We start from the raw sequence: 22,899 nt of genomic DNA on the forward strand, positions 1-22,899 counted from the left end.
GATAATATTATACATAATATTCCTATGCAGCATGGTGTAGTTATACATAATATTCCTATGCAGAACTGATCTGAGGTAAAATGAAGTGTCTCCAAGACCAGTAGCTGCCCCTCTTCTCTGCTATAACCTTAATGAAACACTCTATGAGATCTGAAAGTGCAATCCTATACTGTAATTACCCCAGATAGAAGTAGGATCTGCAAAATCCACTGGTGCGAGGCACTTTTAATAGTTTAAAATCAAAGATACACTTGAGAACAGTGGTGCAAACTGTCCATTGGTATGACTCTGACATAGTAAAAGCGACATCTGGGCAGTTTCAGAGTATAAGTAGAACTTAGGTGAGTTCTTAAACTCCCGCAAACGGAGGGATGATAATGATGATAAAATGTTACATCAGCAAAAAAAGTGGCAAAAATTTAAAAACAGAAAAACAAAGTACAAAATACTAGAGGTTTCCAATTTTTTAAAACTGGTATATTTTAAAGGTATGTAAATGAAGTTTCTATAATTTCTATATTATACCATGAATAATTTCTATATTATACCATGCACAACATTTATGAACAACTTGAATACAGAATTCAGCTCAAAATAATTTCAGTAAATATAGTTCTAAGAACAAAAGTACATATTTATCTGTAATATATACTAATGCTTGAGTTTTACATTGTTTATTATTGTTTTCACTTATATTTTCCTTTTTGAGTTATGCAAATAAAAATACACACAGAAGTTCAACTACAAATAAAGTTAAATGATGACCACACATTTAATACATTAGTGACAAAAATACAGACAGCCAAAAGCTGGAACTAGAAAAATCAGTGTAACGTAAGCTATTACGTTACGTACTGAACATTTCTCACCCTGTGAAGATAAATTCTTGGATACTGATAGCTTTCTTGTAATCAGCAATAGCTTCTTTGATCAAACCCAGTTTGCCACGAATATCAGCTCTAAGTTTATACATCAGGGGATCATAAGACTGAATTGCGAGAGCTGTAAAAGATATTTCATATTTTTTATTAGGTGACTTACCAAACATAGAATAAGCATGTGTTAAGAACTTATCTGAAAGCTAAAGTGCACGCATAATTTGGATCTGACTTTTGAGTGCAATGGGGCTTGTTGATGCAGATCTTTCCTTCACTCCCATTTCCTCCAGCAACCTCCTGAGACCTGCAAAAAGCTGATGCTGGAGGTTGAGGGATAAACATGAACAAAATGTCACATGGCCCTGGAGGCTGCAGTGAGAAGGGGGAATCAGGTCTTCTTCCAGCAGGAGTATTTCCATTGGTGCAAAGGCTCTGCTGGTGCAAGAGTGAAGTAGAGGTATTTCAATCCGTTGAGGGTCAGAGGACTCTTTAGAACAGTATGTGGCAGGGAAATGCAGAAAGAAGAAACCCTGTCTTGGCATCAACTACAACCCCCCAACACACACACAGTCACACAGAAAGGGGGTGATTTCTACTGAGAGCCAGCATGGTGTAGTGGTTAAGAGTGGTGGTTTGGAGCAGTGAACTCTGATCTGGAGAACCGTGTTTGATTCCCCACTCCTTCACATGAGCCACAGAGGCTAATTTGGTGAACTGGGTTGGTTTCCCCACTCCTACACATGAAGCCAGTTGGGTAACCTTGGGCTAGTCACAGATCTCTTAGAGCTCTCTCAGCCCCACCTACATCACAGGGTGTCTGTTGTGAGGAGGGGAAGGTGACTGTAAGCCGGTTTGAGTCTGCCTTAAGTGGTAGAGAAATCAGCATATAAATACCAACTCTTCTTCCTGTTTCAAGCCCTCATGTCACATAGTACACTATTTTGAAGAGTCCCTGCCCCACCACAGTGGCCTTTCCTGAGGAAGCTGTGAAAGGGGGAAACCAATAAGCCTGACAACTTGAACTCACTCTATTTGCAGAAGCACTGGATCTAATCCATTTTGCACATAAATATTACTTTACTCCTTCTTTATTAACCCAATTAAAGAGGGCTTGCTCTGTTTCCAGAAGAAACCTGGATTCGGTGACTCTTCAGCAGGATGCTCCAGGTTGTAATAAGACATATGAAATCAATTAGTAAGCATCTAAGATATTCTAGTAGCTCCAATCAAGAGATGCTTGCACATAGCTGCTGGTTTAATACATGTGGCTGAGTACATGGATCTCCCCAAATGAACAGATGTTTATATGTATATATGTCTATGTGTCTGTATACACAGAGAGAGAGACAGAGAGACAGAGTTATGCGCCTGGAGCTCCATGCTGGGATCTCAGTTCTCAGGTTCACAGGAGCCCAATTTAGTTTGGCACAACAGCCTGCATAGAGAAGGGCCTTAAGCCTCTGTGCCATTTTTGCAATATGTTGGGGAAACTTATGTGTACTACATGCAAGTTTCCCCAACAGTAGTTCTTAGGGCCATTTCCTAGCAGCAGCAGCAGAAGAGTTGGTTTTAATATGCTGACTTTCTCTACCACTTAAGGAAGACTCAAACCGGTTTACGGTCCCCTGCCCTTCCCCACAACAGACACCCTGTGAGGTAGGTGGGGCTGAGAGCACTCTTAATAGAACTGTAACTCGCCCAAGGTAACCCAGCAGGCTTCACGTGTAAGAGTGGGGAAACCAACTCGGTTCACCAGATTATTGTCCGCCGTTCATGTGGAGGAGTGGGGAATCAAACCCAGTTCTCCAGATCAGAGTCCACCGCTCCAAACCATCGCTCTTAACCACTACACCAAAGGACTGTGCAAAGCTTATGCTCCTTCTCCCCATGCACCACTGTCATGATATGAATCAGGCCCTGTGAGCATGAGAAATGAGTTCCCAGCACAGAATTCCAGATACACTTCTGTTGACAATTCACATGTCTACCATATGAACTTTGTGATGTGTGACTTGGTCAAGAGAATCAGTGCCTTTTTATGCATGGCTGTTTCCTTCGTCGTCACCCCTCCTATGACTTTGGGTCTTTGTTTTGATTATGCATGCCCCTTATGACCGTCAGAGGTCACCTCACTCTCCCCCTGCATTTCCCCATGTTTTGCCCACATTTTCAGGGACCTGTTTTATCTCGAATTTGACAATGCAGGCAAAATGCGGGGAAATGCAGGGGGAGAGCAAGGCGACTTCTGATGGTCAAAAACGGCATGCATAATAAAAACAAAGTCGTCGGAGGGGTGACTGCGAGGGAAACAGCCATGCATAAAAGGCAAGTAGCAGCAGCCCTAACTGGAGCTGTCAATTGTGACTGTGCCAACTAGATGTTCAGTCATGCACAATTAGTGCAAGAATACTTTATAATGCTGATGAATCCACCTCCTCATGCAACATTCTTAGGTGCGTGTGGATTTTCCTTCTGTATCAGCAATTTACAGCTCTATGTTGGCATCTTGTGATGACTTTTTAAAACAAAGAGGTATGAAGGCAAACATCAGTAACTGCAGACTCCCAGGCACTGGGCATACCTTTTGAAATGTCCTCCTCAGCTTGTTCATATTGTTTTAATGTGTTGTAGAGGTTTGCTCTGTTATAATATACTGCTGCAGAGAAAGGGCTAAGACATGCTGCCTTCTCAAAATCTGCTTTTGCTTCCTCAAAGTTTCTCAGTAGTGTATTTGTAATAGCTCGATTCAAGAATGCAGATTCATTTTTTGCATCAAGAGTGAGTGCCTTGGAATAGTAGTCTTTTGCCTATGAAATGAGTTAAATACAAAATTAATGCCACTTTTTGAACTTTTAAATTTACCAGCTTTGTTTTTGAAATCACTACTATGATGTGAAATACATGTAATGATGACCTGTTCTAAATTGCTCTCAGAGAATAATAATAGCATCTCTATTAAAGTCACTGTATTGGATTTTCTTCCTTTTGAGTACTTTTCCATTTATAGTACTAATGTAGTGGGGAAAGTACTCAAAAGGAAGAAAATCCAATACAATGACTTTACCAGATATGTGTGGGTTTGGTTGTCTTATGGTGTTGCTTGTCATTATTTTTTTGGCATTGACAGCATTTGTATATTCATTCATTTCTGAGAATCCAAACAAGGACTATCCCCATCCAATGTATTACCATGTTCTTCCTTTTGCTGATGCTCCATGAATTTTGAAGCCTCACTACAAATGCATTACAGTCATTTCTGTTTGTGTCTTCTTTATTGTTAGAACCAGAATACAACAGAACCGGTAATGCGATCTTGGGGTGCATCAACAGAGGCATAACATCCAAATCACAAGATGTCACAGTTCCACTGTACGCTGCATTGGTCAGGCGGCACTTGGAGTACTGTCTGCAGTTCTGGAGGCCTCACTTCAAAAAGGATGTGGACAGAATCAAGCAGGTACAGAGGAGAGTGACGAGGATGATCAGGGGCCTGGAGACCAACCCTATGAGGAAAGGCTGAGGGAGCTGGGAATGTTTAGTCTGGAGAAGAGAAGGTTGAGGGGGGACAAGATTGCACTCTTTAAGTATTTGAAGGGCAATCACTTAGAGGAGGGCAGGGAGCTGTTCCTGATGGCAGCAGAGGATAGGACTCGCAATAATGGGTTTAAATTGTGGGCAGAAGTGTACCAGATCGATATTAGGAAACATTTTTTACAGTAAGAGTTGTTCAACAGTGAAATCAACTACCTAGGGAGGTGGTGAGCATCCCCTCACTGGCAGTCTTTAAGCAGAGGCTGGACAAACACTTGTAAGGGATGCTCTGGGCTGATCCTGCATTATGGAGAGATTGGACTAGATGGCCTTTATGGTCACTTCCAACTCTATGATTCTATATTAGTAAGGCATTCTGAAAATTACCATCCAGTCTATCCACAACTCTGTTACAAGTTTATTATGCATCACAGCTGCATTACCAGCTCTATATCTACCGTGAATAAATTGATTAGGTACTGTATAGTGTACTGGTTTCAACAGCATTAATGGTATATTCATTGATAACATGACTATTATAGCATGTCATGGGATGCATAAATACTGTATAATAATAAAATGCATTTGGCAGATTCTATGCCTGTGTTTTGGCTGTTTAAATATAAATCATTAGAAAGGGACTTACCACAGATACATGCAATAGTAAGCCCATGCCTCTCCTATACATGTGTCACTGCACTGCTATATGGACAAAAATGAACAAATGATCTAGCATATACTTCCCTCCTTCCCCTCCTCCTCTACACATGTATAAGGTCAACTTAGGGAACTGGGGTGTTCACCTATCCTTGAGCTTTACATTTTAAGAGTGTAGTAAAATCTTTTTTTTTTTTTTTTAATAAACATGCCTAACTAAAATCAGGCCTTCCCTGTAGGGGTGCGTGTGTCTGGATGGTGTGAACATAAGAAAAACAGAGTTGCACTTACCTGTAACTGCTGTTCATCGAGTGGTCTTCTGTGCAGGCACGCATGGGACTGCGCAGGAGCAGGCCGGCCGTGGAGATCAGACTTCTAAGCTTCCAAAAGCTTCAGAGCGCCAGGAGCACTCCCCCTCCCCTCCGTCCAGGCACCAGAGCAAGGCGGTTTCCCGCCCAAACGATCATATGACGGAGGGGGAGGGAGCACTCTTCCCCTCAGTTCTCCCTTCGCCGCCGTGGCAGAGGACCTGTAGGCAACAACAACTATAAAAAAGATTAAAAGCCCACAGCGGGGAAAGGAAGGAGGGATGCGTGACTGCACAGAAGACCACTCGATGAACAGCAGTTACAGGTAAGTGCAACTCTGTTTTTCATCTTCGTGGCTTCTGTGCAGTCCCACATGGGAGAGTAGCAAGCTCACTTAACCTGGAGGCGGGTGTGGGCTTGTTACCCAATTAAAAGACAACTCTCCCAAACAGCTGCTACCCCCCTGGAGTCCACATCTATGGGGCAATGCCAGAGGAATGTGGATAGAGGCCCAGGTTCAAGCTTAACAGAAATCTTGGAGATCTGTTGGGGGAAGGAAAGCAGCAAAAGAGGCATGAGCCCTGTTGCAAGGGGCCTCCACATGGAGTGGACAATTTAGTTCAGCAATGCTATAACACAAAGTCTTGCAGTGTCCACCCACCCAGAAACAGTTTTGTAAGAAGCTGCTGCTTCAGCCTTCTATGCACCATAAACCCAGACAAATAGGTTGTTTATTGGCTGTACTGAACCTGAATGACATAATAATTAGAAGTGGTCTTCTGGCCTTGAGTGCATGAAGTGATTGCTCTAGTAGTGACTGAGGATTGGGGGGGAAATCAGAGTATGCAATGTTCTGAAACATATGGAAATGGGACCTTACCATAGGCCAAATTCCAAGCTAGATAACACTACCTTAACCAGATGGAAAATGATAATAGAGAAACAAAAACGTAAGGCCAATAAGTACCCCATCATTTTGTTCGAAAGATAATGACCTGAATGCCACCTTTGCGGGTAGGAGAAAAAAACAGGTCAGACATTGCCATTGGACCAAATGTTTATGCATAAGTGGCAACAATACTATATAAACTCCAACAAGAATAAGGGGCATTAGCACAGAAAAAAATAGGCCAATCAAGGCCCTCAAAAACCGTGGTGAAAATATTGAGTAAGAATTAATCAGAGCATGGAGGACCGAGATGACCGCCGGGTGATGCTTGATGGAATAACGGTCAGACAGTTTCAAATATGAGTAATGACACACCTCACATAATAGTGACGTATGAGGTTGGAGGCTGTCTGACCCCCGTTCATTTGAAAACCAAACCCACTTGGCAGCATAAGACTGTCATGTGGAAGGTATACATAGTACTATCAACAACTTGTACCACTCCAGCTAGGTCCCATCCAATGGTTGGGATAACCACGCCACTTGTAGTGAAAGGACATCGTGGCAAAGAGTGGAAAAAACTAAAAACATTGTGGTCAACAGGGAGCTATGAGCATTTTTGTTGTCTTGATCCTGTGTAGTCAGGGAAACAAAAAAGTGCATAATATTGTCGAAGGCTTTCACGGTCAGAGTTCATTGGTTCTTGTAGGTTATCCGGGCTGTGTAACCATGGTCTTAGTATTTTCTTTCCTGACGTTTCGCCAGCAGCTGTGGCAGGCATCTTCAGAGAAGTAACACTGAAGGACAGTGTCTCTCAGTGTCAAGTGTGTAGGAAGAGTAATATATAGTCAGAAAGGGGGGGGGGTTGAGCTGAATCATTGTCCTGCAAAAAGTATCAAGGGTAATGTGCTAATCATTGTCCTGTAAGTATCAAGATAATGTGCTAATGAGGGTGTGGTATGTTAAAATGGAACAATTGTATCCTGAAGTGATCTGTTAATGTGTGAAATCCCAAGCTAATCTGCATGGCTATTGTGGACTGTAGTCTTTGTTAGTCTGGAGGTTTTCAGGACAGGAAGCCAAGCCAATTCTACCAACTATTTTGTCAGATTGCACAGAGAAGCCATTGAAATTCATAAACATCAGCACAACTTTAACAGAAAAGAGAGTTTAAGAATGAATAAGGCTTGGCTTCCTGTCCTGAAAACCTCCAGACTAACAAAGACTACAGTCAACAATGCAAGGAATAGCAAAACCAAGACATTTCGGGAGCAGGAGGCTACAGATGGAGAAACCTCCAGGTTACAGCTCCACAGCACCACCTGTTGATGGCAAGGAAGTAGGTGCAAGAGGCCTGCACTTGTAAACACACTAGGGCCAATTAGAATAGTAGTACATTACACTAAAAATAGTGAATCGCACATCCAAATCATAAAACAAGTTCCGTACAACTTGTGGATAGAGGTACATATAATCATATTTCCATCCAGGGCGACAAACCAAAAAAGGCCCCCCAAACAACAGAGGAAGGACATCTGAAAAAGGGGATATCCTAAATTTGGGCGCCATAGATCCTTATCAAGGAGTCCGAGTTCCATTCAAGGTCTCTTACCAGCATTCACCATATCAAAGCCAATATTCAGACCGACAGTGGAGTAAAATTTTCCGCTCCCAGATAAGGGGAAGCCATAAGAGGGGGTTATTTGCATCGCAGCATACAGACCTCAGCTGCAATGAACTCAATATGGAAAGAACCAGGTGCCTAGGATGGTGAAGACCATCATTCAGCACACAGCACCAACATAATCATACAGTATCCTGTAGTGACGCTACCCTTGGTTGGCCACTGTGTGAACAGACTGCTGGACTTGACGGGCCCCAGTCTGATCCAGCATGGCTCCTCCAGTGTTCTTACCCATTTGCCCCTGGGAACTCAAAACCCTTTGTGAGGTGGAGAAGTCTCCCTGATGCTGGGTAAACGCAATGTGTACATATTAGAAGTGCACATAAGTTGCTTAGGGTAATTACAGCCGTATCACTGAAAGTGCCCTGTCCATAATGGGTACTTCTGGCCAGTGTCAAAGGGGCAGCCACTGCAAGCTTAGGGCAAAAATGGGACCCTGACCCATATTGAAATAGGAGTGTCCCAGTAACGGCGAGGTAAGGGACACTGTAAGAGGAATCCAGTATCTTCGTCTTAATTTTATACAGAATGTCAAACTTCTAGGTGAAAACTTGGCTATAAAAGGAATTAAGCCAAATGTATTCAAAATCGATGTCACATAACACAACCCTATTGGGTCTGACCTAGGAACTAAGGGTGTGTAGCAAATCCTCCAGCCTATGCCATCCAGATTAATAGCTCTGAATGGAGCTGAAGGACCCCGTGAGAGACAGGCAGGAACTCTGATGGGATCCATCAAATTGGGCTGTACATGAGATGTGGCCCATAAAACCTCCCTCCTTGACATCGAGGGGGGGGGGAACAAATGTCAATGCACCAACAGAGGTGCAATAATTCCAGAGCAGATGGATCTGGGGACACAAAGGGAGGGGAGCAGAACACGGCTAAGAAGTCTTCCCCATTTGTTGGACATAGTTTCAGCCCAAGCCCGATCCCTGATTACCACACGGTGACGACGATGCTCAACATCGAGGGAAGGGGGGGCAGTGCCAAGCCCTCTTCCTCGAGTCCGTAACAGACCCAGCCTCTGCAGCGAGATCTACAATCAGCATGGAGGCGAACTTGAACCAATTATTCTCGGCATCGAAGAGGAATCGGCGTACACCATTGATGAGAACCAAGAAGCTGCCGTGCTGAGGCATTGGTGAGCCGACGTGGAGAGGTTTTCCACCCGGAGGAAGGGTATACGCTCCTGTCTCCTTGGAGCCTCGACCTCTAAACCTTCCTCCTCCTCAAAACCTCCTTCATGGGGGAGTGATCCCCTAGTGCCGTAGAGCAGCAGGATGTCCTTGGAGTATGTGACTGCGAGGTTTCATCCATGCACGTTATGGGGGACGGAGCCCCTAGTGCAACAGCAAGGGTAGATGCTCTCATCTTCTTTAAGTCTTTCGACCTCAAGAGCTCTTCCCTGCACATCATGGGGGACTGATCCCCTAGTGCTGTAGAATAGCAGGATGTCCTCGGAGTATATGACTGCGAGGTCTCATCCATGCGCGTCATAGTAGACGCTCTCACCCTCTTGAAGTCTCTCGACCTCCTCTCTGAACATCATGAGGGACTGATCCCCTAGTACTGTAGAGTAGCAGGATGTCCTCGGAGTATATGAACTGCGAGGTCTCATCCATGCTTGTTATGGGGGACAGAGCCCCTAGTGTGACTGTAAAATGGCCGTCTATGCAGCCTTTAAACGTCAGGGTCTCATCGACTTCGAGGTCTCGTCACGCACGTCCCAGCATATCCAGGCTTCATTGCAGCCTTTCGGCTTCGAGATCTCTTTGCATTAGCAAAGCTGGAGCTCCTCACAGACATCCGAACTGGAGACAACAAGCCACAGCACCGATGACATCAGAGTAGGCGGGGGACTCCAAAGTGGACTCCTTACCGAGGAGACCAACAGCTGTCAGCATTTCTCTCACAACACAGCCTGAATGACTTGTTAAGAATGTGAGGGTGACAAGATGAAATATATCTCTGAAAAAGAACACACTATTATTTCGTGGCATATTCATGCTGCATTTGGTACATTTGTTAAACAAAGCCATACTGACAGATAAAGAAGTCAAATCCTGAGGAGAAAAACTTTTCTGAATCACAGAAAGTACATGAATCTTTCCAACAGAACAACAATTATTATATTGTGCCATACTAATTCTACATTTCACAGTTCATTTGTTAAATAAAGCCATATTGGCAAATAAAAGAAATCAATTCTGAAGAGAAACTGTCCTGTGTAAAGAAGAGATACAAATCTCTTCCACAGAACCAAAAACCATAATTTTGGTGTATACTCATTCTAAAATTGGCACATTTGTTTAAATAAAACAATACTGGCAAAAAAGAAATAAAATACTTATCTGAAGTACATAACAGAAAAGACGCTCTGAAAAAAGCTAGTCCTCTCTCCACGGCGGTGAAGAGAGAACTGAGGGGAGGAGTGCTCCCTCCCCCTCCGTCATGTGATCGTTTGGGCGGGAAACCGCCTTGCTCTGGTGCCTGGACGGAGGGGAGGGGGAGCGCTCGTGGAGTTCTGAAGCTTTTGGAAGCTTAGAAGTCTGATCTCCGTGGCCGGCCTGCTCCTGGGCAGTCCCATGCGGGACTGCACAGAAGCCACGAAGATGAACATAAGAAAGGCCCTGCTGGATCAGACCAAGGCCCATCAAGTCCAGCAGTCTGTTCACACAATGGCCAACCAGGTGCCTCTAGGAAGCCACAAACAAGACGACTGCAGCAGCACCATCCTGCCTGTGTCCCCACCGCACCCAAAATAATAGGCATACTCCTCTGATACTAGAGAGAATAGGTATGCAGCATGACTAGTATCCATTCTAACTAATAGCCATGAATACCCCTCTCCTCCATGAATATGTCCACTCCCCTCTTAAAGCCCTCCAAGCTGGCAGCCATCACCACATCCTGGGGCAGGGAGTTCCACAATTTAACTATGTGTTGTGTGAAAAAAATCTGTTTTGAATCTCTCGCCCTCCAGCTTTAGCAGATGACCCCGTGTTCTAGTATTATGGGAGAGGGAGAAAAACATCTCCCTGTCCACTCTCTCCAAACCATGCATAATTTTATAGACCTCTATCATGTCTCCCCTCAGCCGCCTTCTTTCCAAGCTAAACAGCCCTAAGCGTCCTAACCGCTCCCCATAGGACAGTTGCTCTAGTCCCCTAATCATTTTGGTTGCTCTTTTCTGCACCTTCTCAAGCTCTGTAATATCCTTTTTTAGGTGTGGTGACCAGAACTGTACACAGTATTCCAAGTGTGGTCTCACCATAGATTTGTACAAGGGCAGTATGATATCAGCAGTTTTATTTTCTATTCCTCGTCTAATTATGGCCAGCATAGAATTTGCCTTTTTTACAGCAGCCGCACACTGGGTTGACATCTTCATTGAGCTATCCACTACCACCCCAAGATCCCTTTCTTGGTCTGTCGCTGCCAGCACAGATCCCATCAGTGTATATGTGAAGTTGGGATTTTTTGCCCCAATATGCATCACTTTACACTTACTCACATTGAATCTCATTTGCCATTTTAATGCCCATTCTTCCAGTATGCAGAGATCCTTCTAAAGCTCTTCACAGTTCGATTTTGTTTTAACCACCCTAAATAATGTGGTGTCATCTGCAAACTTGGCTACTTCACTGTTTAATCCCAACTCCAGGTCATTGATGAACAGGTTGAAAAGCACTGGTCCCAACACAGATCCCTGAGGCACCCCACTGCTCACATCCCGCCATTGATTCCTACTCTCTGCTTCCTATTTTTCAGCCAGCTCTCAATCCATAAGAGGACTTGTCCTCTTATCCCATGACTATGAAGTTTGCTTAGCAGTCTTTGGTGGGGGACTTTGTCAAAATTTTTGGAAATCCAAATACACAATATCCACAGGCTCATTCCTGTCCACAAGCTTATTGACGCTTTCAAAAAACTTTAATAGGTTAGTGAGACAGGACCTACCCTTACAGAAGCCATGTTGGGTTTTGCCCAGCAGACCTTGCCCTTCTATATGCTTGACAATTCTATCTTTAATAATGCTTTCCACTAATTTACCCGGAACAGACGTTAAGCTAACCGACCTGTATTTCCTGGGTCCCCCCTGGAACCTTTTTTATAAATGGGTGTTACATTGGCCATTCTCCAGTCGTCTGGAACAGAGGCTGATCGAAGGGACATATTACATATCTTTGTTAGAAGTTCAGCAACTTCCCATTTGAGTTCTTGAAGAACTCTAGGATGAATACTGTCTGGTCCCTGTGACTTGTTAGATTGCAGTTTGTCTAGACGTTCTAGGATTTCCTGCCTTGTTACCACTATTTGCCTCAGTTCCTCATTTTCCGCTCTCCAAAATCTCTGTTCAGGAGAAGGAATCTGCCCTGTATCTTCAACAGTGAAGACAGATGAGAAGAATTAATTTAGTTTTTCAGCAATCGCTTTATCCTCCCTTACAGTTCCTTTACTCCCATTGTCATCCAATGGTCCAACCGCTTCCCTAGCTGGTTTCCTACTCCTAATATACATAAAGAATTTCTTACTGTTTGTTTTGATGTGTTTAGCAATAAGCCCCTCAAAATCTTTTTTTGCATCTCTAATTATCTGCTTGCATTTCCTTTGGGCAAGTTTGTGTTTGCTTCTGTTCGCCTCGTTTGGGCAAACCTTCCAGTCTCTGAAGGAAGACTTTTTTCCTCTAATTGCTTCCTTCACCTTACCCGTTAGCCTCTTGGACTTATTACTACCTTTCCTGACCTGCGGTATACAAGCTAGCTGAGCCTCTAGTAATGTGGACTTGAGTAACCCCCAAGCCTTTTCAAGAGATTTAACCCTCTTAACTGTTCCTTTCAACTTCCTCTTTACCAGTTTTCTCATTTTAGAGAAGTTCCCTCTTTTAAAGTCAAAGGTAATTGTGTGAGATTTCCCAGTCACTTTCCCACTTACATATAAATTAAATTTGATGCCATTGTGATCACTATTGCCAACTGGCTCAACTACATCCACATACCGCACTAAGTCACCAGCAGCACCACAGAGTATTAAATCCAGGATCTCCTCTCCTCTGGTTGGGTCTATGACCAACTGTTCAAGGGCACAGTCGTTTAGGATGTCTAACAAAATTTTCTCTTTGGCTTGACTGGAGCATACATTTATCCAATCAATATGAGGGAAGTTGAAGTCTCCCATTATTACTACTTCGTTACTTTTACATGCTTCCCTAATTTCATTCTCCATCTCAAGATCACCCTGAGCCATTTGGTCAGGGGATCGATAGAACGTCCCCAGTACTAAATCTCCTTTGGGGCCCGGAATCGTCACCCATAAGGATTCTGTGGACAAGTCTGCCCTTTTTATGGTCTCTAGCTTATTAGACACTATGTCTTCCTTGATATACATAGCAACACCCCCTCCAATACGCCCTTCCCTGTAATTTCTATACAGTTTGTAACCAGGGATGACTGTATCCCACTGGTTCTCTCCCCTCCACCAGGTTTCTGTAATGCTCACTATATCTATGTTTTCTCTTAAAACCATGCACTCTAATTCCCCCATTTTTGCTTGGAGGCTTCTAGCATTAGCATAGAAACACCTCCACACTGTTTCTCTCTTCCGACTTGCCTGGCATGTGCCTTTGGGCATCATTCTTTTTCCATTCCCTTTCATGTCTAAGTAATTCCTATGTGGGCAATCTGAAGCAATTTTCCCTTTGTCCATATGCGCTGAGTTTGCCCAAACCGGATGCTTCTCAGCTCCTGTCGGCTTTCCCCCCAGGTTGTTTAAAAGCTGCTCTGCCACCTTTTTTATATTACGCGCCAGCAGTTTGGTTCCATCCTGGTTCAAGTGGAGCCCATCCCTTTTGTAAAGGCCCGGCTTGTCCCAAAATGTTGCCCAGTTCCTTACAAATCTAAAGCCCTCTTCCCTGCACCACCGTCTCATCCACACATTGAGACTCACCAACTGTGCCTGCCTAGCTGGTCCTGCATGTGGAACAGGTAGCATTTCTGAGAAAGCTACCTTGGGGGTCCTGGCTTTTAGTCTCCTGCCTAGCAACCTAAATTTGGATTCCAAGACCTCCGGACTACATTTCCCCACGACGTTGGTGCCAACATGCACCACAACCACTGGCTCCTCCCCAGCACTATCTATCAGACTACCTATATGACGGGTAATGTCCGCAACCTTCGCACCAGGCAGGCAAGTCACCATGCGGTCCATGCACCCGTCAGAAACCCAGCTATCTACATTCCTAAGGATTCAATCCCCCACTACAAGAAGCCCCCCTCCCCTCTGAGGCATATCCTTGGTACAAGAGGATATCTGTTCATCCACCAAGAAAGAGGTCCCTTCTAAGGAACCACATCCCCCTACCTCAGTGAGATGGCCTCCTTCCCCAAGGGCTCCATCATCCGTGACTGGCAGGTTGCTGTCACCTTGGGACTGGGATGTGACTATTTCATCCCCGGAGTCCTTAGTCACCTCTCTCTCTGCCTGCCTCAGCTCCTCCAGTTGAGCTACCTTGGCCTCAAAAAAGTGAACTCGCTTCCTGAGAGCCAGGAGCTCCCTGCACTAAGCACACACCCATGATTTCTGTCCAGCAGGCAGATAATCATACATGTGACACTCCATGCAGCACACTGGATAGCCCCCCGACCCCTGCTGGCTTTCTACCATCATAACTGGTATTTTATTTATTTATTAATTATTATATTATTCTTTGGTGTTGTAACCCTGCCCTTTACTCTCTTGCACTCTTCCTGTACCAATAAGAACTGAGTGCCGAAGTCCCTTGCCCTGCAGCTATTTGCTGCTAATTCACATAGATATTCAAGTTGCTTGGTACTCCAACTGGATGGAGCAAGTTACCCTGCCAAGATAACAAGATTTTATACTCACCCTACAGATCCCCAGTCACGATCCACAGGCTAAGAGCCACAGGGCAAGAGCCCTTGTGCTCTCGCCCTTTGGCTCACGCAGAAGGCTCACGCCTCTGGTGAGCAGGAGCCTTGGAATTTAAATGAGGGTTAATCTTTATTCTGGGGACCCATGGTGGCTCTTAGCAGCCCCAGCTGAAATAACTGTAAAAGCCAAGGAAAAATGTTCCAAGAACGCGGTAACAACAGAATGAAATACAGACCTGTGAAAATTGCCTGTTAAGGAAGTAAATATTTGCTGCATTGAAATATGCTAACGCATAGTCAGGATCAAAAGTGATTGCCTGCTGATAGTCTTTCATGGCATAGCTTAAATATCCCATAAACTGGTTAATGACACCTCGATTTGTAAGGAGTTCTGCACTGGTAGTAAGCTGAAATGTAGTCAGAGAGAGAAGATTAGAACAAAGTTCATACAGGAAATATTTGTCAAAAACTGCCTCTTAAACTGGCCTGTTAGTTTAAAATCATGGCCCCAGTACACGGTTGCCAGCTCCAGGTTGGGAAATACCTGGAGATTTTTTGGGAGAAGCCTGAGGAAGGCGGGGTTTGGGGAGAGGAGGGTCTTCAATGCCATAGAGTCCAATTGCCAAAGTGGCCATTTTCTCCAGGGGAACTGATCTCTATTGGCTGGAGATCAGTTGTAATAGCAGGAGATCTCCAGCTAGTACCTAGAGGTTGGCAACCCTACCTCAGTACCAAAATACTTATGTTCAGCAGCAGGCTTGATGCAGTTTTTCTTCATGTTTCCCTACGCATGCAAAAACCATTTACATTAGTAAATCCCTCTCCAAGCACAAGCTCTTGGTGAACTGGGCAAGGTGTGTGTCACTGACAGGCCTAAAATGACAGATTTCTACTTTTAATGCCTGAAGAATAATCCTATATTTGTAGGTCATCTGCAGCTAGTATTCCCAGGAAATACTAGTTATTCATTAAAACAGGAAACCTGTTCCCAACCTCACAGGCCGTAATTCATTGCCAAAGAATGGTATTTTTGCATGTAGAAGATGTAAAGTTTGAATGAGAGGGAAACAACTTTCATTCCAGTACCTTATTTTTCACAGACCTGACAATGATCATCAAGGCTGAAGGTAGAGAAACCAGAGTCTCTTCATCTATAGTTCTCAAGATGAGTCAGAGACTGGACAGAAAATTAATCTCTTCTCCTGTCTCTACACAAAGACTCCTCCCATTACCATGCCTCCTCTACACATGCACAATGGAATGTCTGCCCAAACGCTGTCACTTTACACATATTAAAGAAACTAAGAAACATATTAAAGAAACAGAAGAAAAACAATGCCAACTCAGCTAACCACCCAATACCCCAAACAATACCAAATTATCAATACCAAATTCTCTCCCCACTCCAAAATTGCACTGAATACACTAAGAAAGATAATAGTCCGCAAGACACCAGAGGAATAGACCAGAGGTATGAAGAAGAGAACTAGCCTGGCCCAGAAGTGCTGGCCAATCACCAAGTCCATTTTCTTCCAAATTCTCCACTACCAAGCTCTCCTCCCTCAAATTCCACATCTTGGGGGGAAAGGGCATAACGAGGACGACAGTGAATTATAATTAAAAGTTGGCTAGACAGGACTGAACCAAGCTTAAGGTAGTCCTGGTCCTCCACTAGTGCATGAGTCAAGAAGGAAATAAGATAATGCACGTGTCAAGGGGAAGGAGCTAAATGAGCATGGAACTTGAGAATTTATGGGAAGGGCTGATATGAAAGGTGTCAATTACAAACTTGAGGGAGGGAACAGGGGTTAACACTGGGGAAAATAGTATGATGAAGGATAGACAGATAAGTGATGAATAGGGTTGCCAGGTCCCTGTTTGCCACCGGCGGGAGGTTTTTGGGGTGGAGCCTGAAGAGGGCGGGGTTTGGGGAGGGGAGGGACTTCGATGCCATAGAGTCCAATGGCCAAAGCGGCCATTTTCTCCAGGTGAACTGATATCTATCAGCTGGAGATCAGCTGTAATAGCAGGAGATCTCCAGCTAGTACCTGGACTGCAAAGTAATACAAAGGAGAGGGGGTTGGTAAGAGGGAGAAAGAACTGTAATTGTTGGGAATGGATCAGCAGAGGAGAACACTTTAATCCCGCAGCAAGGAAGCAGCTGAACACTTGAGGAAGTAATATAAATTGTTACCTTTAGTGCAGTATTTATATCTTGAAAGGCAGCAAACGTATCACCCATCTGAAGACAAACTATAGCACGCCCATCATAAGCAATATGACATTGTGGATCAACGTGAATCACTGCTGAAAACTGGTGCCAAGCTTTTTGAAACTTTCCAAGACCCTAAAATAAGTTAAAATCACCATTAATATCATCAGCTGTAGTAACTCACTGCTTCAGTCTTTAGATTTGCCTAGAATAACTATCTGCAGAGAAGATACTGTGAAATCAAGTATTAAGTGTTCTGTCCTAATGAGGGAAACAGTATGTGGGTTCCGTGCAGCCTCCCTAACTTTTACAGTGACACTGGCCCTGTTCACAACTTACAGCAAATGCACATGCAATCTGCATAGTGTTTACTTGATTCTTTCTTATATGTGTGTTGAGTAATTCTCATGTTACATTCGATACATACCCGAAGGACCACCTACTCCCTTATGAACCTGCCCAACCACTATGGTCATCTTTGGAGGCCCTGCTTCAGATGCCCCCACCCTCTAAGATTAGGTTTTTTTATTGTTTAATGATGTGTGCTGTGTGTGTGTGTTGTGCCGTCAAGTCGCTTCCGACTCATGGCGACCCTATGAATGAAAGTCCTCCAAAATGTCCTATCTTTGACAGCCTTGCTCAGATCTTGCAAACTGAAGGCTGTGGCTTCCTTTATTGAGTCAATCCATCTCTTGTTGGGTCTTCCTCTTTTCCTGCTGCCCTCAACTTTTCCTAGCATGACTGTCTTTTCCAGTGACTCATGTTGTCTCATGATGTGACCAAAATACGATAGCCTCAGTTTAGTCATTTTAGCTTCTAGGGTCAGGAAGAAAATAGATTCCTTCGAAATGTGGTGTTGGAGGAGTGTTACTGATTCCGTGGATTGCCAAAAAAACAAATCAGTGGGTTATAGATCAAATCAAGCCTGAACTGACCCTAGATGTGTGCTAGGGGGTTGATTTTAATGGTTTTAAAATGTGATTTTATCATGTATGTTTTAAATTGTTAGCTGCCTTGATGACCTTTGTAAAGGCAGAAAAGTGGATTACAAATAAGTAAAATGAAATAACGCATGGATGTGTGATTTAAATCCCCCATTGATCCAGGTAGTGGTCCCCAGTTTCATTTGTAAAGTGAATGCACATTGGTACTTTCTTACAAATAGATGTTCACACAAATGTAAGAACATTCACTGTAACATGTGAACAGGGCTATTCAATATGGAGAATCAATAGAGAAGGGGCTCCAGAAGCACCAAGTGAGTTTCAAGGTTTGGGTCTCCATATATCAAGGAGTATTGGAATGTCTGCTGAGAGCTACTATAAGCCCCTAAAGATTTCAAGCAACCCAGACCCAATCCATAAATCATATAAAAACAAATAACATAACTTTCCCAACACTGTGGGCTCCCCAGATCAATAACCACTCTGGAATTTTGTCCCATTAGCTGCCTAATCATGTGGCCCTGGTTATGGACAAAGCTGAGATGTATAAAAAAAATTCTCATCATGTAGATTACATAAGAAAGTACTTCTGAAAAGGAGGTTTGAGGCCTGGAGAAGTAACATGCTTATGGGGTTGATTCTGTGGTACTGATATACTGTACCTCATAGGTGAGCCAACAGGATGAGAACTGAGTACACTTTGCACCTAGCAACTTCTCGCTTTGCTATTGAATAATGATCAACTTGTTCTGTCATCTATCACTGATGAAAGCAGATCAGGAATCAGTGGTCCTGTAAAATCTGGACTGTACCTCCCTGAGCCCTGCTTGAAAGGATGAGGATCGGATTGGATGGTCCACAAAGAGATACAGTCTTAATACACTATACAGGAGGGATACAGTGAATCCCCTTCAGTCTTACAACAAAACTATTAGCTTGGTAAAGATTCTCAGGACTGAAGCAAGACCAAATGGGAGTGCCCTGGACACCTAGTAATGCTTCTGTTGATAGGAAAGCCACAGAAATCTGCAGTGGGGCAGCAGAATTGACACATTAAGGAATGCCTCTGTAAAGTCCACAGAGGCTAGAAAGTCATTAGCCTGCAGAGCCTGTGCTATTGATTTCAATTTTACCAATAAGAACTGACAATTTCATGTGGTTGCTTAGGAACCTAAGATCTATAATGGCCTTACAGTCCCTGTTCTTTTTCAGCACTGTAAAGAATATTGAGTAAATGTTGGATAACTGTTTTAGTGATCGCACTTCCTTGATCTCGACAATCTCTCTTACCTAGCTCCTGGTCCTTACATTAATATCAGTTAGGGTATACTACAAAAAGATTCTTTGACATAACTGTAACCAAAGTCTCAGTTCAGCATCTTACATCAAAACTCTGAACTGTAAAACTTCAGGAGCATGGGAGCACAGTCACCCAAGAACCCCATGCCAATTTGACTGTTGTTAGCATTGCCTCTGCCTGCTCTAGGATGTTGAAATCCACTGGAATCCATACTAACAGTTTCGGTTTCTCTGAAGCTGATGCATAATCTTGCTATGTGTTCAGATTATTTTGTCCTCTGGAAAAGTCTTTAAACCTTGTTGAATGTTATAAGTGAACTCCTGCTTAAACAACTGCATAGAGAATCATTGAATTAATTAGATTAATAAATGTTGCTTTTATTGGTATCAGAGTATTATGACATAGGTGTAAATAAATTACCTGTAAATTGTATCCTAAGCAAAGTCTGGCCTTTATACATAATGGATTTAAGTGTATTGCTTTCAAGAAATCTTTCTGGGCCTGTTTTGAACCAGCCTGATGACCATATTCCATGTGTGCATTCCCTCGTCCAATGTAGCCATCCAGAGAAAAAGGATTTAATTTAAGCAATGTAGAAAATGACTTCACAGCTTCTTCGTACTTTTGAAGCCTAAAATCAACATGCATCTGACAGTTAATGTTTCATTAGCAACACTGCTAAGAATTATTTTACTTACAGTGGAAGACATCACATTAACATAATTCCTTGAAACTAAAATGTAAACTATATACAATTATAATAGTTCCATGGTTAGTTTCTGATTCAGCATTATTTTCATATAAATATAACATAAAAGGATTTACAAATAGTAGATGCTCCTTGGCAATTATCTACTTGCAGTGCTATACCATGTGCTCAGTTTAACAAGGAAATATATACAGCTCTTATGGCTAAATTGTAGTCAAACTCAGCTTCTTAGATATTCATTTGAATATTATATTTTTTCTTTTCTTTGATTATGTTACTTTCTTTGATTATATACACAAAACATACGTATGAACAAAAACTTATACAGGATAGGAAATCACAACATAGTGCGGCTTCAATGCAATATAAAGTCCACCACAATAATGCGGCTTCAATACAATATAAAGTCCATCTTTGGTATATAGGGTGGGGGTGAAAAGAAGAGTGAGGCTGCGCCTGCTTTTTAGGAGGCACAGCCTTGCTTTTCTCAATGGGGCGAAAAGCCCCATTTTAAGAGGAAAAAGCCTGCTTTTTTCAAGCTGCTGGCGGCTGTGGAACTGCTTACCGTGTTTCCCGAAAATAAGACATACCCATAAAATAAGCCATAGCAGGATTTCCAAGCATTTGGCAATATAAGCCATACCCCGAAAATAAGACATAGTGATAGGTGTGGCTATGCAGCGTACCGTACCGGCGCGGAGCGGTAAAGAAGACGGGCTCCCCCTGTCAGTTCCCGGTCGTTCTGTGCGTGCTGCAAGCTGAGGCATAGAGGGAGACGTACCAGTAGAAACTGAAAGTAAAAGTCTCAGTGAAGTGAGGAGCAGGACGCTCGGCTTTAGGTATTGTGTGTCCTCAGGGGGAAGAAGTAAAGCTGTGGCTGCCGTTTTACTCAGAACTGTGGGTCTCTCTCCCCCAGCACCCCTGGTTTGGGGGGGGGGGCTTCAGTTGTGCAGTTGTGCATTTGACTGGTCCCGAGTCCGATGCAAAAGGAGAAATTCCACCCCCTCCTGCTCCTTATGCATACGGTAGCTACCGGTACTTGCCTCTGTCCCTTTCCATGGTTTGCAAACTCCCAGGCGTCAAGTGTTGCTTTACATGCTTTGCATGGTTGCAAACGTGTAGCTTTGGTTTGCATGGTTGCAAATGTGTTGCTTTGCATGGAGCCTTTTATTTAGCTGCCTTTAGGCCAAGTTATCAAAGTTAGTTCACATGCAGGGTAATCTGTTTTTGTCTCTTGAGTGAGCTCTGTATTTGAAATTCATTGGGATCCATGTGTTGGGGTTAATGATATTTGTCTTCTGCACCAGTTGGATTAATTTATTTTCTTAGTCTGTGGCAGAAAGGAAGGCAGAGGCTTGGATCCTTTCCTTCCTTTCAGCTTACAGAAGGCACTTCCACCAGGCAAAGTTAGGCAATTTCCCCTCACACTGCATGCCCCTTTCCATGGTTTGCAAACTCCCAGGCATCAGGTGTTGCTTTGCATGCTTTGCACGGTTGGCAACCCTAATAAATAGGCATAACTAACCAGGAGCCTTGTACTTCAAAGTTTAACAAGTTTTACCCTAGCATGGGCTTTTGTGAATTACATGAGCTTTAGAGTGGCCGCCTGGTTGTGACAATAATGGCGGCGGTTCCGTGGTGATAACTCTGTCAGTTCCCCCCCCCCCCCAACATTGCGTTCGCCGAGCTTTGGCTGCCTGGCTCAGTCCCTATGAGGAGGCAGCGGCGGCAGCAACAGCTGGGCGGCCATGGGCTCGCTGAGCAGCCGGGTGTGGAAGGGGCAGGGGGGAGCCCCGCGCGGAGGGGAGGAGGCGGCGACTGTGGCCGTGAGGGGTGAAGGCCACGGCGGGAGCCATTGGAGCCACAGCGGGGCGGCCAAGAGGAAGCGGGGCGGCCATGGCGATGGCACGAGCGACAGCGATAGCGACGGGGAGGGCGAGCAGGAGGAGCAGCTGCTTAACACCCCCAGAAGGTACTGAGTGGGGAGGCGGATGCCCTAGTCTGTGGGTCTCTCTCACCCCACACAAACACCAGGGGATAGGGGAAAAGCTTCAGCAAGCAGTCTTTGAATAAATGTAGATTGTTGTACCATACTTAATAAAAATAAGACATCCCCTGAAAATAAGCCATAGTGTGTCTTCTTGAGGAAAAATAAATATAAGACAGTGTCTTATTTTCGGGAAAACACGGTAGGAGGCGCTGCAGTAGCACATCCTCCTTGCCATCCCCCGCTGCCAGCAGCTCAGGAATGCACTGTTAGTCTTGAAACCAATTGACAATATGTGAGCCATTTTATATTTTTGTTCTCTTCCTTAATTGTCTGCCAAGTTTTAATTTCTCCATGTGTGTTGATCATATCCTGGTATGTTAACAGTCATTAAGTTTCCTCTCTGTGCTGATATAATATTCTTCAATTGGAGACATTATTGGCGACGGTGTTGGGCATCTAAAAAGTCAATAAGCTGTCTTTGATTACATGTTGTGTTTCTTGCCTTGTTGAAACTCTAGATCTCTTTTTCATCCAGAGATGCTAGTGTAGTCCTTCTTTCATATCAGCTTTCTCCAGCTTTGTTGATTTCTCTTCTGGGTTTTTAATCCAATCTGAGATCCACACTAGGCCTGTTGCCTGGTAATATAATTTCAAGTTCAGTAGGGCCAGGTCTCCTCTTGCTATTTCACCTTGTAGTATTTTTGCATCTGATTCTTGGTCTCTTACCATTCCACACAAATTTGTTCAGTCATTGTTGCCAGCATTTCAAAATCTTTTTTTCCAACTGAACCAGTAACATTTGGAATAAAAAATTAAGTTTAGGCAAAACATTAATTTTAATTGTAGAGATTCTTCCCAACCATGAGATTTTCAGTTTCGACCATCTCTCCAAGTCCTTTTCAAT

General features: G+C 43.7%; 1 protein-coding gene across 1 annotated transcript in view; it reads right to left on the minus strand.

Annotated features, from left to right (window-relative positions):
* Nucleotides 1-865: 865 nt before the first annotated feature.
* The window catches only part of TTC6 (tetratricopeptide repeat domain 6), a 60,321-nt gene continuing 38,287 nt past the window's right edge, over nt 866-22,899 (minus strand). Inside the window, exons 15-19 of the mRNA XM_056851745.1 lie at nt 19,717-19,927; nt 17,035-17,187; nt 15,077-15,247; nt 3,460-3,685; nt 866-1,002 (exon numbers count right to left, since the gene is read on the minus strand). Of these exons, the coding sequence (XP_056707723.1) occupies nt 866-1,002; nt 3,460-3,685; nt 15,077-15,247; nt 17,035-17,187; nt 19,717-19,927 (898 nt within the window). The remainder of the gene's footprint in view (nt 1,003-3,459; nt 3,686-15,076; nt 15,248-17,034; nt 17,188-19,716; nt 19,928-22,899) is intronic.

Source organism: Euleptes europaea, chromosome 6 (genome assembly GCF_029931775.1).
Source record: "Euleptes europaea isolate rEulEur1 chromosome 6, rEulEur1.hap1, whole genome shotgun sequence".
Lineage (NCBI taxonomy): Eukaryota > Metazoa > Chordata > Lepidosauria > Squamata > Sphaerodactylidae > Euleptes > Euleptes europaea.